The sequence below is a fragment of the Tiliqua scincoides genome, chromosome 5, assembly GCF_035046505.1.
Source record: "Tiliqua scincoides isolate rTilSci1 chromosome 5, rTilSci1.hap2, whole genome shotgun sequence".
Classification (NCBI taxonomy): domain Eukaryota; kingdom Metazoa; phylum Chordata; class Lepidosauria; order Squamata; family Scincidae; genus Tiliqua; species Tiliqua scincoides.
Genome location: NC_089825.1, coordinates 107769893 through 107788155, shown reverse-complemented (window position 1 = coordinate 107788155; position 18263 = coordinate 107769893). Strand labels below are relative to the sequence as shown.

Sequence of the window (18263 nt, the reverse complement as noted above, 5' to 3'; positions counted from 1 at the left end):
AAAATGTCAGCATATTAAAAATTTGCGTCAGTAGTGGTGTCACCCCCTCCCCCATGCACCTCACCCGGTGCAGCCTGCACCTCCAGAACCCCCTATTGATGCAACTGATGACATATCCACATCTTAAGAACATAAGAACAGCCCCACTCAGGCCATAGGCCCATCTAGTCCAACTTCCTGTATCTCGCAGCGGCCCACCAAATGTCCCAGGGAGCACACCAGATAACAAGACACCTCATCCTGGTGCTCTCCCTTGCATCTGGTCTTCTGACATAGTCCATTTCTAAAATCAGGAGGTTGCACATACACATCATGCTTGTAACCTGTAATGGATTTTTCCTCCAGAAACTTGTCCATTCCCCTTTTAAAGGCATCCAGGCCAGCTGCCGTTAACACATCCTGTGGCAAGGAGTTCCACAGACCAACCACACGCTGAGTAAAGAAATATTTTCTTTTGTCTGTCCTAACTCTCCCAACACTCAATTTTAGTGGATGTCCCCTGGTTTTGGTGTTATGTGAGAGTGTAAAGAGCTTCTCTCTATCCACTTTATCCTTCCCATGCATAATTTTGTATGTCTCAGTCATGACTCCCTCAGGGTCTCTTTTCTAGGTTAAAGAGGCCCAAATGCCATAGCCTTTCCTCATAAGGAAGGTGTCCCAGCCCAATAATCATTTTAATCACTCTCTTTTGCACCTTTTCCATTTCCACGATATCCTTTTTGAGTACCGGAACCGGACACAATACTCCAGGTGTGGCCTCACCATCGATTGTACAATGGCATTATAATATTAGCTGTTTTGTTCTCAATACATTTTCTAATGATTCCAAGCATAGAACTGGCCTTCTTCACTGCCGCCGCACATTGGGTCGACACTTTCAAATGCTAATCCCCCCCATCTAATTTCTGATAAATACACTTAAAGTTTATTCTTTCTCCCATAGGCAACATAAAATATGTGAAAGGGGACAGAATTCTCAATCTTACGTCCTCTTCTGATTTTCTGCTACTTGAATTCTCAGAGGTCCGGGAACTACAGATCTTGCACCAGTCCTCTGAATGTCCCAGGCTGGGAGGCCAATATCAGCTGCAGCCAATGCAGCCCCAATCCTGAAAGAGTGCAGGTCGTAATCTTCTGCCCGAAACCCAAGGTCCGCCACTGCCCTGCGATAAAGGACCCTAAACTGAAAAAACGTAACAGGTGAGGCATCAACATGGCAGAACAAGGCACCCCGAACTGCAGGACGTGCAGCCAAATAAGACCGAAGTGTCCTTCCTAGGCACAAGGCTAGGATCTGTGCCAGGCCCAGTCGCACTTGAAAACCCACCCCCCGCTGGTCGGTTTTCGAACGACGGAGGGTGATAATGACCACATCAGCCTTAATATGTACATTCTGCAGCTGTAAGGCCCTTCCAGACTCGTCACCCGCTGAGGCATATAAAACCTCACTGGGGCGGAAGGCACCAAAAAACATAATGATGCTGATGGTTCTAAACAATAAGGACTCATAAGGAGTTGAGCACAGTACCTCAAAACGATTAATCAACCTGACTAAAATCCCAGGGGCTATGGGCTTACGCCGGTCAGGGGTAGGGGGACAGATCCGCTTCAAACCCTCGACCAACTTGTGTACCCTAAAGTCGGCAGTAGCATCAGCGAAACCTGAGGCCTTGGCAGAAAATGCCAATGCCGCCAAGTACACCGATAAAGACCTACAAGCTACATTAATGCTATGCAGGTATAACAAGAACCGCATCAGGTGTTCCAGAGGAACAGGCCAGACTTGGGGTAAGGCCAGGGCTGTCCAAAAGGCCTCAAATTCCCTTGCCTTACTTTGATAGCTGTGACGGGTAGAAGGCGCGAGTGCAAACCAAATTACATGTTGTGCTCTGCACAGCCAAGGGTCCAAAGCCAAAGTGGCATCAGGTCGGGCTCCCGCAGCGCCCCCATTGCCAGCTGATGGAAACGCTCCACCTGAAAGTGAGATAGGGCGTCGGCTATGCCGTTGTCAAGACCCGTGACATGCTTAGCCAAAAACAAGATGTTATTTTTAAGGCAGTGCAAAATGAACACCCTTACCAGCCTCATTACCCGTGGGGACCGGGATATCTGCTGGTTAACGACAAACACCACAGCTTGGTTGTCACACCACAAACGCACAGTGGAGTTGGCAAATTTCTCTGCCCATAAATGAACTGCCACCACAAGGGGGAACAGCTCCAAAACAGTCATGTCTGCTGTAACCCCCTCTGAAACCCATGCATCTGTAACCATGTTGCCAAATCTGCCTTCATGTCCTGGGTGATCCGCAGGAGGTAGTGAGACTTCTTGATACCCACCATGCAATCACACAGCCTCCTCAAAAAGGCTCGACCAGGGGCAACTACCCCGCAGGTGAAATTCAAATGCCCCAACAGAACCTGCAAATGTCTCAAGGACAATTTCCGAGCCTGGAGGCCAGCACGAATTAACTGCTGCATCCTAACCAACTTATTACCAGGCAGCCTACTGCACTGCTGTACCGTGTCCAATTCAACACCCAAAAACGTAAGGGTAGTCGCGTGGCCCTCAGTCTTTTCATGGACAAGGGGAACCCCCAACTCCTTGCACACAGTCACAAAGGTATGTAGCAGGTGCAGGCACTGATCAGATCCACCCGCGCCGACGAAAAGAAAATCATCAAGATAATGGACCACTGAGGCGAGTCGTGCTTTGCTCACCACTACCCACTCCAAAAAGCAGCTAAATTTCTCAAAAAGGGCACAGGAGATTGCACATCCCATTGGCAACACTTTATCCAGGTATAGGGAACCATTAAATTGAAAACCAAGCAAACAAAAATCATCGGGGTGGACAGGCAGGAGTCTGAATGCAGACTCAATATCCATCTTGGCCATGAGGGCGCCACAAACACGTACCATCCCAAAAGCTTGGTCCAAAGAAGTGTATCGTACTGAACAAAGGTGCACAGGGATGCTATCATTAACTGTGTCCCCTTAAGGATAGGACAGATGGTGAATGAGACGGAAGGTCCCAGGGACCTGCTTGGGAACTACACCTAAAGGGGACACCTGAACCTTGGGAAATGGAGGAGTCTTAAATGGGCCTGCCAAACAGCCAGCTCCCAGTTCCTTATCTATCTTAGCTTGAACTATCCCCTCCATACACTTGACCGATGGGAGATTCCTGGTCCAGGTAGATCTGGAGGGAGGGGGCGCAGGAATCCAAAATCCTCTATCAAAACCTTCCAATAACATTTGAGCATCCTGAAACTTTGGATACCCCTTCAAAAATGAAGCCAACACCTCTACTCTAATCGGGGTGGGCCAATTTTCCAGCTTGAGGAGGCTGGGACCCCTCTTGGCCTGCCCAGCTTGGGGCCTGGGACCCCTCCTAAAACCTGCCAGCTTGGGGCACACGGACACTGAGTGCTGGCTCTTGCACTGCCCACAGACATGTGCAAGCCTGCATTACCGCACCGCCCTGTGGAGTTAAACTCATAGCAGGAGTGGGGGGGTTTGAACCCAACGCACTCCTGACATCCTTGCCACTGGTCCGGTGGTGCTCCAAGCAATCAAATGCCTGCTATCAGATCGGTCACCCAAATTAGACCGGGCCAGCAGGACAATTTGGACCCACAATTCCCACTGTGGAACCCGCCAGTCAAGGGCGGGGTCATGGGAAGCACGTAAACAAAAATGTTCATCATATGTAAGCCAAGCCGTGCCCACATATTCGCGGAAAGCCCTGTGAATAATATCCAGGTACTTAAAAAGCGCAGTTGCCCATGCTGGCAGCATCTGAATAAATACTGCAGCATAAATCATGTATCCATTTAACCAGTTATTCCAATTCTTTTCAATTTTCCACCTTTGTGCCACTTGGGGATCAGGCGCTGGGTCACCCACCTTCAGGGCTGGCTCAGGTTCCTTATGTAATAAACTAAAAACATCAACAAACACGCCCCTCCAAATTTTCTCTTTAACTGCCAAGGCAAGGTGACCACCCAAAGGGAGGGCCACATCCCAATAAGCTACTCGCGGACACTCACCTGACCCTTCCATGGCTCCCTGAGAAAAAAACCCATATGGGACATTGGCATAAGGGGCGAAGCTATAAGGGACACCGGAGACCGGGGAAACCCCCGTAAATGGCAGAGCAGCAGCTATGGTCTGTCCCGCCTGTGATGCCAGCGCCCCTGGGGAGATCCCGGGTTGTTGCCATATTCCTGGTGAATATGGAAAGGGGGGGGCTTGCGGCACCTGAGAATAACCCCAAGCCGGCCAATACGGCAACGGAGCTGAAGGTGCCAACACTGAGGAATTCACACCTTCACGCTCATCCCATACTCCAGCCCAGGCTGAGCTATCCATCTGCCCGCTCTCACCCGTTGGAGGCATGGGTACTGTCTGGCAAGATGCTCCTTGCGAATGCTGCTGTTCCTCAGGGTCTGATGCCTGCACCTGAACAACTGGAGGTCCAGGTGGAGCCTGCCGCTCAGTGGGTTTCTCCAAAGCGGTTAACCTGGAAGAGAGGATTTCCATGAGCTTCGCACCATGCCGTTTTCTGGTAGACCTCCGACTGGGGGGGGAGCACCTGATGTGCTACCACCATCTCCCAAACCAGCATCACGCATTGCGTTCTCCTTCTCAAGCGCCTCCACCCGTGCAACTAGGGCCCGCAGCTCAGCTGTATCATTCTCCTCATCCGAGGAAGAAGCTGGTGCGGGATTGGGGGGGGGACACTTCGTGGCCTTCCCCCCGGATTTCTTGTTTCTCTTAGGCATAGCAACGATTGAACAACTGTGCGGGGGGGGGGGAAGCAGTGTTAACTAACCTATCACCCTTACAATACTTACCACTAAACTACTCTAATGTTTCCACTCCCTTGATCTTATTTTCATTTAATTTTTAATTTCAAAATTTTTTTTTTATTAATTTATTTTTAAATTAAAACTTCCTTAAATATGGGGTAATTTTTTTTAAATTTTGTTTTATCTCACCTTTTTATTTATTTATCCAATTAACTTCTAGTTTTCTTTCCCTCCCTTCCTTTTTCCCCCCTTAAATTTATTATGCAAAGGACACTGCAAAACTGCTACCAACTTTGAGGTCTCCCATCTAATTCAGGACCACAGCCAACTCTGCTTAGCTTTAGCCACTGTTAAGTGTAAACACCACTTAGCCATCAGGCCTCACACACAAGTGAAGGAAGCAAACTGAAGAAAAAAACACGCGTCCCCACTATGCACTGGGAGGAGGAATGCCCAGCGCAGACCCCAAAGCCCCAAACACAAGCAGGAGGGCGCGCAGGGAAGAAACCTCCTAGTGCTTCTGCCGGCAGGCTCAACAAGCAGCCAGCAGGAGCCCAGGCAGGGCGACTCCAAGGGCAGCAGGCACCAGCCCAAAAACACGCAGCCCAAGGGAAGCCAGGTACGTGCCCAAACACACCCCCATGGAGCACCTGCAAACCAAGCAGGCGAACCCGCTCCACACAGGCACCCCAACAACCGGCAGGGTGGAGGGCAGGCTGAAGCATGGACCTGACTAAGCAGAGCTGCCAGGTGCCCAAGTGCTGGCTGCCCAAACTGCCCTGGGTAGGTGGGGGGAGGTCAGGCGCTCAGCGGCTCCCGCTGCGCGCAGCCAGCAGACGCGAGTTGGAAGACGAAGAGTAGCCAAGCACGCCCAAAATCGGGAATTCAAGTAGTTAAGCTCAGCCCCAGGTCGGAAAATCCTGAGTAGACAAGCACCCAGCCCCAAAGCACACCGAGCCCACCAGAGGCGTGGGCACACCAGCCGCTCACACACGGCCAAAGAGGGGCGCAGCTGGATCGCTGCACCTGCAAGGCAGCCCCCCACAACCCAGCCAAGAAGCCCAACCCAGGCACCACCGCCAACAGTCGCTCACTGCCCAAAGGTAAGCCAAGAGGGCAGGTGGGCAGGTGGGCACCCACAGCCAAGTGGACTGCTGGGCTCAGGGCCCCAGCAAAGTGGCCTGAGTCGGGGAGCAGCGCGAAGGAGCCCTGACCGCTGCCTGGTCCCGACTGCGCGGGCTTCTCTGAGCAGCCTGCACGTGGCCCCAGACTAATTAACCCCCAGCCAATGGGCTGCAAAGCTAGTCCCTCCTGTGCCTCGTGCGGGGGCAGGGTAAATGCCGGTGGCGCGCTAATACACGTGCCACCGGAATTCTTATGAAGCCATTTGTGTGGAATTATCAGTCCACATGAAGCTTCTCATGATGTCTTTTATAGTCTACCCTCAGAAGTTTCTGTCCACTTGTCCAAATATGTGTACAGTTGGTTTTAGGTTGGAAACTATCATGAAGCAAATTAACCCTTTTAAAACCAGTATCCTCTGTACTCTAATCTTTCACATGTTTTTTGAGGAGAATTTAACCACCAATACTTCTGAACCTATAGATAACACATATAACATCACATTTTCTCTTCTGTTACATTTTTACTGCAGGTGTCCTTCACCAAGGGAGCTCTAAATCCTCTAGTAACCTCAGCATAGTGAGAAACATTATAGAAATTGTGAGTTATGGTTGTAGGAAAATGTCAATTTGCTTCACAAACTCAGATTATCCTCCCACTTCAGTGACTGCAGATCTGCTTGGCCCCTGAGAGAGAAGATAACATTCCTTTTGAACTTCTCTCTTGTACTACACACACACTTTAATTGTTATTAAACCATTTTTGTAGCATAATCAGTCTGTAGGATACTTCACAGAGTTACAGAAAACTAAGGCAGTTTCTTCCATTTCCCTCCAAGCAGTTCAGGAAATATGTTCTATAGGTGGGGTTGGTGGGATGAGGAAGGAGGAAGCACAATAAGAATGAAAGTCCTGCTCACGGACAAGTAAAAGTTTAACATGAGAATTAGAAAGTGGTGTGTGTCTTATACCTCAGAATAGCAAGATATTTATGTGTTGTCAAAAACATGAAAAGGGCTCTGTTCTCTCCCCACATGATATGGTTACTCAGCATTGTCAGCTTAGGTCTGTTCAAGACATTCCTGTGACACAGTAAGTCTCAATTTACAAGGTTTGACCATCCATTTTGCGTGTGTGTGTGTGTGTGTGTGTGTGTGTGTGTGTGTGTTCCTTTATGTTTCTTTTGTATCTTGAGTGTGCGCATTTAACTCATGATAAACAAATGATGCTTGATTGAAGGAGTAAACTCTTATGAACTTTGATTACATAGTGTCTTCTTCTCTAAAGTTTGCTACTGCATGTCTTTGCGTTAATAATCAACTAAACACCAGAAACAAGGGACCATCCATTTTGTGTGTGTGTGTGTGTGTGTGTGTGTGTGTGTGTGTGTGTGTGTGTGTGTTCCCTTATGTTTCTTTTGTATCTTGAGTGTGTGCATTTAACTCATGATAAACAAATGATACTTGATGGAAAGTGTAAACTCTTATGAACTTGGATTACATAGTGTCTTCTTTAAACTGTGCTACTGCATGTCTTTGCATTAATAATCAACTAAACACCAGAAACAAGGGATATCCACTAAAATTGAGAGTTGGGAGAGTTAGAACAGACAAAAGAAAATATTTCTTTACCCAGCATGTGAGTCTTTAGTGGATCTCCTTACCACAGGATGTAGTGATGGCACCTGGCCTAGATGCTTTAATACAGAATTTGACAGATTTCTGGTGGAAATGTCCATCACAGGTTACAAACCATTATGGGAATATGCACCATCCTGGTTTTAGAAGTAGGCTAACTCTGAATTCCAGGTGCAGGGGAGTGGCAATAGGATACAGGTATCTTGTTGTCTTGTGTGCTCCCTGAAGCATCTGGTGGGCCACTGTGAGATACAGGAAGCTGGACTAGATGCACCTTTGGCCTGATCCAGCAGGGCTCTTCTTATGTTCAGGCCCTAAGGGCACAATCCCAAACCAACATTCCAGCACTGACATAGCTGTGCCAATGTGGCATGCACTGCACCCTGCAGTGGGGAGGCAGTCAAGGGGGCCTCCTCAAAGTAAGGGCATGTTTGTTACCTTACCTTGGGGCTGCATTGCAGCTCGGTCAGTGCTGGAAATTTGGTTAGAACTGTACCCTAAGTCTAGGAGTGCCTTCCAGTGATGGAATTAGCATTCCATCTGTGGAAGGCCATCTTTGTCTTTGCTGCAGATACACCACACATGCCACCAGAGCACCCAGCTTATCCTGGAGGAGGTACATTGGTTATGGGTATGGGCATGGGGGCATAACAGAGTGTTTCAGAGGACAAACTTGTGGTAGTGTTGGAGGAGAGATGGGTGGATTGGGGAACAGTTGTGCATACTACAGCAGCAAAAAATCCCCCCGCAGGATGCAGTGTAGCCCACACCAATCCTACTGCATCACCACAAAGGGATTTAGTTAGCATTGGCCTGATAGTGTGAAACAGCTATTGAGAAAGTAAAGGTTGCTGTGCATCCTGAGGTAAGTTCAAGGGGGACGGGACGGGACGGAACCGATCTCCATGGGCTGTTTGGCTCAGGGATGCTGGCTGGGAACTTGCTCATGCCATGAAGAATTTCTTTCACGGGCCCTAAACATCTATGGGTGCCATTCTAACCCCTTATGTCAGTGCTTTCCAGCACTGGCATAGCAGTGCCAATGCGACATGTGCTGCATCCTGCTGTTGGGTGTCACTCAGAGAGGCCTCCTCAAAGTAAGGGAATGTTTGTTTCCTTACCTCAGAGCTGCATTGTCCTTATGTCAGTGCTGGAAAGCACGGATTTAAGAGGTTAGGATTGCGCCCTCTGTTACATCTGTTGCAGAAGTAAAAAATCTGAGCACACAGCAGACACAGATCTAGCTATCAGGGCAATGAGGTTTTCATGTCTTCAAGTGCAGCATGCTGGTGCCAAGAATCTTCTTAGGTTTGTTTTAAAAAGTGACAAAAAATAAGTTCAAGGTAAAAAGCCCCAACAGCGCTGTGTGCGTGCGTGCGTGCGTGTGTGTGTGTGTGTGTGTGTGTGTGTGTGTGTGTGTGTGTGTGTGTGTGTTTCATCAGCTGCTATGCTGAACTCTTGGGAGCAGGTCTCAAAGAAGTCAAAGGAGACATTGGGAGAACCTCTTTCACAAAGTTCTGCAGAAAGCCTTTTATTTCCAGTGATGATGGATGAATCATCTCTATAGTGCCAAGTTTCAATGGACATAAATGTTTCAAGGAACAGAGCAATGATGACACACCATGACCTAAAAGCTTCTGGAATTGGAATGTAACCTGCTATTGAATGAAAGCAACGGCAAAAAGTAAGTAAATGTTTCCCCATTTTTTCCTACATTCTCAGCTGTCTGTCAGCCCAGCCACCCACCCATCATTTTCTTTCCCAAATAGTATTTTGCCTTCTACCATTCTCTGAACTGTTCAGGCCAGTTTCATATCCAGCCTCGTTTAGGTGATAGCCAGACAAAAAATTGCCTTCATGAGACTGAAACATCACATTTTAGTTGCAAACTTATGCAAAAGCAAACTAGTGGCAGCCACTAGACTTCATGTTTTTTCCTCTCCCCAGTGTTAAGTGACTCCAGGTGATATATCAATTTCCCCCCACTCTCTGCAAATGTGGTTACATATTAGTTAGAGATCTTCTTCTCTCCTGTCCACAACCAGCTCGGGCAACCTTGTCATATGTTTTGGGAAGTGATGGTGTTATATACAAATTAGATTAGCAACTCAGGGACAGGATTGTGTCAAGAATAGACACAATCCTTCCCAGGCTGTACACTTGCAGAAGCCAGTTGTTCACATTTCACTACAGTTTTTAAAACAAAATGCTGAATTCTTGCAGGTTGGTGTGTGGAACAGATGGCTGGTTGGAGCCCTCTGTCTGAGTCCTTTGTGGCTGAAGAGTAGAAATAGTATCTTTTTTTCAGAAGTACAATGTATGTGCAACTGCTTGTGCTTCTCCACTCATCTGTCCTGGGAAAGATCATGTTCTGTATTTCTTTTGATAAGTTGGAACTTAAAAGAAAATGATTTCAGTTTGTAGGAAAAGCTATATTCCCACCTAACGCATCAGGCTTATATAATCTAGCAAGGATGCTTTCTGCTGTGTGGCTGATATTAGAACAGATGCAATGTCTAAATAGGTGTTCTGTAAGATAGCAGAGTATCTGGTGACTCACTTTATTCATTCAGATAAGTTACAACTAACATGAGTCACTTCGGAGTCAAACAGAAGCCATACAGACCACATTTTCTCCAACCATTTTGGACCAAACCATGGTCAGTTGAGACAGACTGGAAAGGATGGACTAGCCTAACTTGGGCAGATGACTTGATTAGATTTTTCATCCTGTCCGTGCCTTTGCAGTAACTGTATTGTATAGATCAACCATTTTCAACCACTGTGCTGTGGCACGTTGGTGTATCGCGAATGGTCTGCAGGTGTGCCATAAGAACATAAGAACAGCCCCACTGGATCAGGCCAATGGCCCATCAAGTCCAGCTTCCTGTATCTCACAGCGGCCCACCAAATGCCCCAGGGAGCACACCAGATAACAAGAGACCTCATCCTGGTGCTCTCCCCTACATCTGGCATTCTGACTTAACCCATTCCTAAAATCAGGAGGTTGCGCATACACATCATGGCTTGTACCCCATAATGGATTTTTCCTCCAGAAACTCGTCCAATCCCCTTTTAAAGGCGTCTAGGCTAGACGCCAGCACCACATCCTGTGGCAAGGAGTTCCACAGACCGACCACGCGCTGAGTAAAGAAATATTTTCTTTTGTCTGTCCTAACCCGCCCAACACTCAATTTTAGTGGATGTCCCCTGGTTCTGGTATTATGTGAGAGTGTAAAGAGCATCTCCCTATCCACTCTGTCCATCCCCTGCATAATTTTGTATGTCTCAATCATGTCCCCCCTCAAGCGTCTCTTTTCTAGGCTGAAGAGGCCCAAACGCCGTAGCCTTTCCTCATAAGGAAGGTGCCCCAGCCCCGTAATCATCTTAGTCGCTGTGCCGAGGGAGTTTGAGGGAGGGTCATTTATTAGTAGGGCTATTGGGGATGTTAGCCCCCAGCAGCAGTATGGTCTGCCTTGTCAATTGTCAAAAAACCAATGGTGTGCCTTGACAATTTTAGCACCTTTCCAGTGTGCCGCGAGACAAAAAAGGTTGAAAATCAGTGGTATGAATAGTGTAGCAGTTATACAGGAGATAGCATAGCAGTTCATGGGTGAAAAAAAACACAACCACAGTCTTTTCTCACTGCTTTAATTCAATTTTAGTCAAACTGTTGCCTTCTCCAAATGCAATACCAAATATTCCCAATGGAAAGGACTTATCTCAATCAATAAATTTCAACCACACTCACTACATAAGGGACCTAATTTGGTATAGATCAAGGCAATGGCCTAGCTGGGCTGAGACCAGGGGTCCATGCTGGGTTGGTGGTTTTCCACTGTCACTGTGGGGGTTACAGTGCCTACCTGGTGGTGCATGGAGGTATCATGAAATTGGCACACTCCATCCCTAACCTAACAGGGCATACTGCAAATGCAGCCATTTCCAGGGACACAGCCATGCATGGAGGGAGGGTGTCTGCGCAGGCATGGGGGTGACACAATGACACGAAGGTATCATTGTGTCACCAGGCCCTGGGTCCCCCCCCCAGCTATGCTGCTGGATCAAGATTATCCTGGTCCATCTCAGAAGTGTACTGGAAGAGTGACTGGAATTCCACCTTTCATTGTACATGGACTAAAAGTGATGTAATAGAAATGCATGTTTCAGTTGTCTTGCATATATCAGTTTGAATAAAACGAACTCTCCTGTTTCTTCCCCACAGGTAGCATGAAATTTCCTGTTTGGGATAAAATGCCCACTCTTAACTCTAGCTCTGACTTTCTGCTTCTGCAGTTCTCAGAAGTCCGTGAATGGCAGCTCATCCATTTCTTTGTGTTCTTAGCTCTGTATTTGGCAGGCATGTCCGGAAATCTTCTCATTGTTACTGCAGTCATCCTTGACCACCACCTACACACTCCCATGTATTTCTTCCTCATGAACTTAGCCCTGATGGACTTGGGCTCCCTTTCTGTCATTGTTCCTAAATCTATGGTTAATTCACTTGTGAACAGCATAGCCATTTCTTATTCTGAATGTGTGGCCCAAATTTTCTTCTTTGCATTCTTTGAAGGCACAGGCTTGGCTATCTTAACCATCATGGCACATGACCGCTATGTTGCCATCTGCAAACCACTTCAATATGAAACAATTATGAACAAAGGAGCCTGCATTCAGATGGCAACTGGTGCATTGATTTGTGGTGTTCTCTATGGAGTTATGCACACGAGTGGCACATTTTCAATCACCTTCTGCTCTAATGTTGTTGATCAATTCTTCTGTGAGATCCCAAAGTTACTGAAACTCTCTTGCTCTGACTTGTACCTAGTTGAAATTGGATTTCTTGTGCTTAGTTTTGGTATGGGGTCTGGATGCTTTATTTTCATCATTACAACCTACGTGTGGATCTTCATTGCTTTGCTCAGAATCCCTTCTGAGAAGGGACGTCAGAAGGCCCTCTCCACATGCCTCCCCCACCTCATTGTTGTCTCTATGCTGATATTCACTGCACTCTTTGTCTATGCAAAGCCCCCTGGCAAAATTTCTTCTTACCTGAATCTTGGATTTGCTGTCATATATGCCATCTTCCCTCCTATGCTGAATCCATTCATTTATAGCATGAGAAATAAAGAGATCCAGACTGCATTGTGGAGGTTATTAAATCAGCAGTTTTTGAATGGGTTTTCCAGACTTCTTCTGTGATTCCTGAGATTGTGACCTCTTTGAAATAATGAACATTTTCCTATAAGTTCTTAGCTCTTGTTGAATGAAATTTTACTCTGCCACACCAAGAGATCAGCCAGGCTCATAACAGAGAAGCAAACAGTCTTGTTTTGCTTTTCCCTTGAACTACATATATTTTGTCGTTGTTGCTATTAAACAATTTGTGTGTGTAGCTTTATCCGTGCACATGATACTTTATCAAATAAAATGAACTCAGGCAGATCCCTCTCTGTGCCCCAAGAGTACAGGAAGTCTATTCTTTTTGTATTATGGGAAGGGAAGATTCACAACAAGAATAACAGTGCTAACTTCTGCATATATTGACAATTAACTTTTGAAATATCTATTTAAAAAATTTCCCCATCCCCCACACTTTACTCTCCCATTTCCAGCAGTGATACTACATATGCTCATGAGAAATAATATGTTAGCTAAATCTTGAAATATTGTGGCGGGGAACTGTCCTCTCATGTGGTATGTCTGCAGACCTCTGATGCATTAGAACCAGTGCTTTTTTTGTAAAAGAAATAAAGTGCAGGAACTCACAACCTGTTAATATTTTATTTATTTATTTATAAACCATTTTTTATTGGAGAAATAAGTAATAAGATACAACTAGACAACATGTGATTAGCACGTACAGAAAGGATAACAAAAAGGCATTCAACACTATTGAGACATATAGCTCATAAAAAAACAAAATACATGGTGCGTATTCATAATATTAATACACTAAATATATAAAAAGACATATATTAACTGAATGCATAAGAACACAATTAGCATAACAATGTACTATAAAACTTCTTTGGGTGTATCCGGAGCCAAATAAAAAATCTGTTAACATCTGTTCAAGGGAAAAGAAAGCATAACATATCATAGCCAATCACATCATGGACGCAACTGTAGCAATGATGTGGGAAGCAAGCAAGACTCAGGAGTCAAGTTGTTTGATGTAGGGCAGGAGCAGAAATGAAGAGACGGCAGGCAGGTTTCAAAAAAAAAGATTCAGTTCTTAAAATGAATCAATGCATCACTCCTGGAGAGAGAGAGAGAGAGAGAGCGAGAGAGAGAGAGAGAGAGAGAGAGAGAGAGAGAGAGAGAGAGAGAGAGAGAGAGAGAGAGCAGGATGGGGTGAACAAAATATTTCTCAGAATCCCAAAGATGACAGTGCTGCTCCTAGAGATGGGGATCAAAGGAAGACCCTGGTGCTCTAAGGTGGTTGACATATCCTATATTTTCCTATGTTTTGGGGTGCCTGGTCCTCCTTGGTGGTCGAGACATCTGGCCACCCTGTGACTGCAAGGAGCTGAGGAACCAGTGACAGTCCGTGGAATAACAAATGAAGACGAGCAGCCTTTCCCACCAAAATCCTTGAAAGGCGAAGGACTCATCCTTGAACAAGAGGCTGCTTCTTTCTTGTACTCCCAACCGATCTGCTTTTCCCACAAGGAAAGAGTAACCCGCATGCTCCGCCACGCAGTCTTCTCCTTGGTGATCTGGATGAGGAAACTCCAGAGCCAGCTCTTTTCCCCCAAAAAGTGATTGAGCTTTGGAGCCAGCCCTGGTGGAAGGAAAACAACGACACCTTTTCAGTAGGAGTTGGACCCACCCCAGAGCCCTGGATGGAGCCATCTGTGAGCCTAATCCTATGCCTGTCTACTTAGAAGTAAGTCCCATTATAGTCAATGGGGCTTTCTCCCAGGAAAGTGTGGATAGGATTGCAGCCTCAGAGCCCAATCTCTCAAGCTGTTCTTCTTTCCTTCTCAAGCTGTTTTCTGTTCCTTTGAGTTGCCAGCATGTGGTCCGCAGGGGAGGAGAAATCTCAACCCCCAACAATCAAACTGCTTCCTGCTACTGACCTACTCCACAATCTGAAGCCGTCTAGCAGCCTTTGTCCTTATAGAAAGGTCCCTTGAAGGCAGCAGTGCTGGGCACAGTGACACTAGAAAGAAGCCCCCCCCCCCACACTTACTTATGAGTAAAAGTTGCTTGGGATCAGGCTCCATCTCCTGTGTTGTCAGACACTACTTTATGCAAGACACTTAGGCTGCAATCCTATCCACACTTTCCTGGGAGTAAGCCCCACTGACTATAATGGGACTTACTTCTGAGTAGACATACATAGGGTTAGGCTGCAATCCTGTTCACACTTTCCCCCACTGAACACAATAGGACTTACTTCTGAGCAGACAGGCATAGGAGCGGGCTCTCAGGCTGCAGTCCTATCCACACTTTCCTGGGTGTAAGCCCCACTGCCTCTAATGGGACTTACTTCCGAGTAGACAGGCATAGGTTTAGGCTGTTAGGCTGCAATCCTATTCACACTTTCCCCCATTGAACACAAAAGGTCTTATTTCTGAGTAGACATGTATAGACTTGAGCAGAGCCTACAGCACCCGGTATTCCCAGGCGGTCTCCCATCCAAGTACTAACCAGGCCTGACCCTGCTTAGCTTCCAAGATCAGACGAGATTGGACACATTCAAGGTAGTATGGCCATAGACATGTTCAATTCTATTAATAGGGCCATGTTGTGGTACAAACTGGCCAGTTGCCAGTTCGTTGCCAGAGATGCCAGATGCCAGTTGCCAAAGATGTTCGATTCTATTAATAGGGCCATGTTGTGGAACAAACTGGCCATTTGCGGGATAGATCCCCGTCTACTTTTTCTAATTCACCACCTCCACTCATCTAATTCCTGTAGGGTTCGCCCTAATGGCAGAGGTACTACATTCAATAAAATTTCCATCAATAAAGGAGTTTGCCAAGGCTGCATACTCGCTCCTCTCCTTTTTAAATTATTCCAGGCAGATTTACCTCCTTATCTATCTAGCTGTAAGAACTCCCCTCCCTTCCTCAATGATGTCCCCCTTTCTATCCTTCTTTATGCAGATGATGCAGTCCTGCTGTCTGTTACAAGATCTGGCCTACGTCACTCATTATCCTCCTTCCAAAATTATTGTCTACCCAACGATTTAATAATTAATTCTGAGAAAACCAAAATTTTGGTTTTCGCTAAATCTTGGGCCCTGCTCCCCTGGAAGATAGGTAATCTCTCTTTCCAACAAGTCCAAACTTTCAGATATCTGGGGATTACCTTTCACTTCCGCCGCAGCTGGCTCCCTCACAGAAAAACTTTTATCTCTTCATCCTCACTCCACCTAAATGCAATTACCCGTTTTCATTACTCTAGTGGCAATCAGTACGTCCCCGCTGCCCTTCACATATTCAAAACCAAAAATTTTTCCCACCTGTTGTATGGTGACCCCATCTGGATAGAGGCTGCAAATCAAGATCTGGATCAAGTGGCAGCCTCTTTCCTCAGACGAATTCTGGGGGTTCCCAACTTAATTAGACTATCTACTATTATGCTTGAACAGGGCTCCACCTCCCTTCTACCATAGCGTGGTCCCTTACTTTTAAGTTCTGGCTTTGTTTCCATCTAAGTGTTCACTCTGAGTCCCTCTTAAATGATCTATTAAAGGACTCTTACCTTTCTAAGTGGTTTAAACTTATCAACTCCAAGCTTCTTTCATTAGGCCTCTCTTCTGAATCCCTTGCTGATATCCACAGGGCCCACTCAATTTTCAAATCCAAACTTTGGGAATCTCAAATCTTAATCCCACTTGTTCTCCCCAATTTTTTGGCCTTTTCCCCTCACTTGGTCGCCCTTGCAACTACTTTAGTAAGTTGCTTAACCCTTTCAAGAGGAGAGCCTTCATGCTCACGAGATTCAATATCTTCCCCTCAGCTGTTCATTTTGGCAGATTCTCCAATATCCCGCGTGATCGTAGATTATGTCCTTTTTGTTCCTTAGAACCGGACACAGTGGATCATATATTACTCTGTTGCCTGGCCCACCAATCTCTTCGAGATATACACTTGGAACCCTTGCTGTCCTCTTTTTCAGGTCTGACCCTTCTGACTTCTTCTGACCCTTTATTTGTCCTTACCAATGCAGTAGCAGAATTTCTTTTCTCAGTTTCTAAGCTAAAACCCTCACCTTGATCCTATCCCCCCCCACTTCCCCTCCCTCCTCCCTCATTAGTCTCCTGCTTCGATGGTCCCTTTTGGCAACATAGACACTGTGTTGGCTACTGTTACTGTTATCTATTGTTTTAATGCCAATAAAGGTCTATATATGTGACTTGAGCAGAGTAAAAAAAATCTTGGGGGTTTTAGTGGGATCCTAATTAGAAACTACTCTGGAGTAAAGTTGTAGTATAGCCCAGTGGCACCTTACGCGACTGGGGGGAAATACAAACTTAGCTAATACACAGAAGAAGTCTTCGTAGCAAACTAGTTCGAGGATCGCCCCGGGGCACTGTGGGTTGAGTCACCACAGCCATTTCTATTGGAGCCATAAGTTGTAGTGATCTCCAACGAAAACAGGATCTGCAGCAGCTGTCACTGCCGTTGCTGCTTCACTCACTCACTCACTCACTCACTCACTCACTCAATCCCAGTTTTTTTTTGAAGTATGACAGTATGACTTTCCACAGCGTGCCAGGACTTCTTGAAACGGGGTCACTGACAGCAAGAGGCTCAGGCAACTCCTGCAGGAAAAACACCCTCCTAGCTACCCTGCCTGGAATCCTCGCCACTCCTACCGCCCAAGGATCTGGGAAGGGAGGGCAGGAGGGAGAAAATGCAAACCAGGAGGACTGCAGTTCTGAAACATGGAGCACCTGGGCTATGGAGCAAGCCCCGCTGACCTCATTGACTTGGAGCCAAATCCCATGCATGGGACTCAGAAGGAAGTCCCACCATAGTCAGTGGGGCTTGCTCCCAGGAAAGGTTGGTTAGGATTCTAGCCTTACTCCCGAGTAAACAAGTTTTGGATTGGGCACCAAGCCTTTTCTTTCTTTCTTTACAGCCCCCCCCCTCAGTTAAGGCTGCAACCCTACCCACGCTTACCTGGGAGTAAGCCCCATTGACTCTAATTGCACTTACTTCTGAGTAGATAGGCAGAAGCTTGGGCTCTAAGGCTGCAACCTTACCCACGCTTACCTGGGAGTAAGCCCCATTGACTCTAATGGGACTTACTTCTGAGTAGACAGACAGAGGCTTGGGCTCTCACTCCCAACAGGCAGTGGGGAAACCCTAGGAAAAGACCACGTAGGAGCTTTCTGAGATTTGTGAAACAGAACTAACGGTATCCTACTCAGAAGGAGTTAACCTGCAAGTGGGAACGAGGAGACTTGCAGCGTCATTTAAGCTGGCACTGTTCAGGAGTGTGAGTGCTTCTGACCCCCTGGAGCACCGCCTGTGCCAGAGACTGGAGCGCTGCAGGGGCAGCAGGCAGCCCCCTTCCCAGTCCCCCCCCACCTTAAAAGGTGCCGGAACGCCATTCCGGTGTGTTCTAGTAGGAAAAAAAGCCCTGAGTAGAATCATTTGTAAGGATGGTTTTGTGATTATGTCTCAACCCTTTCCCCTGTACAGTATACATTTTGTAAAAATCTGTGTG

At 46.7% G+C, this 18263-nt stretch overlaps 1 protein-coding gene and 1 non-coding gene across 2 annotated transcripts; one reads left to right on the top strand and one right to left on the bottom strand.

Moving 5' to 3' along the window:
* The first annotated feature begins 5245 nt into the window (after positions 1-5245).
* Positions 5246-12773, top strand: LOC136653035 (olfactory receptor 14C36-like). Its single transcript, XM_066629960.1, has 2 exons — positions 5246-5432; positions 11797-12773. Exons 1-2 carry the CDS (start codon positions 5246-5248, stop codon positions 12771-12773), a joined length of 1164 nt encoding a protein of 387 aa, XP_066486057.1.
* Positions 12774-15181: 2408 nt separating this feature from the next.
* LOC136654696 (5S ribosomal RNA) lies at positions 15182-15300 on the bottom strand. Its single transcript, XR_010794612.1, has one exon. It is a non-coding gene; the product is annotated as a 5S ribosomal RNA (ribosomal RNA).
* Positions 15301-18263: the final 2963 nt, after the last annotated feature.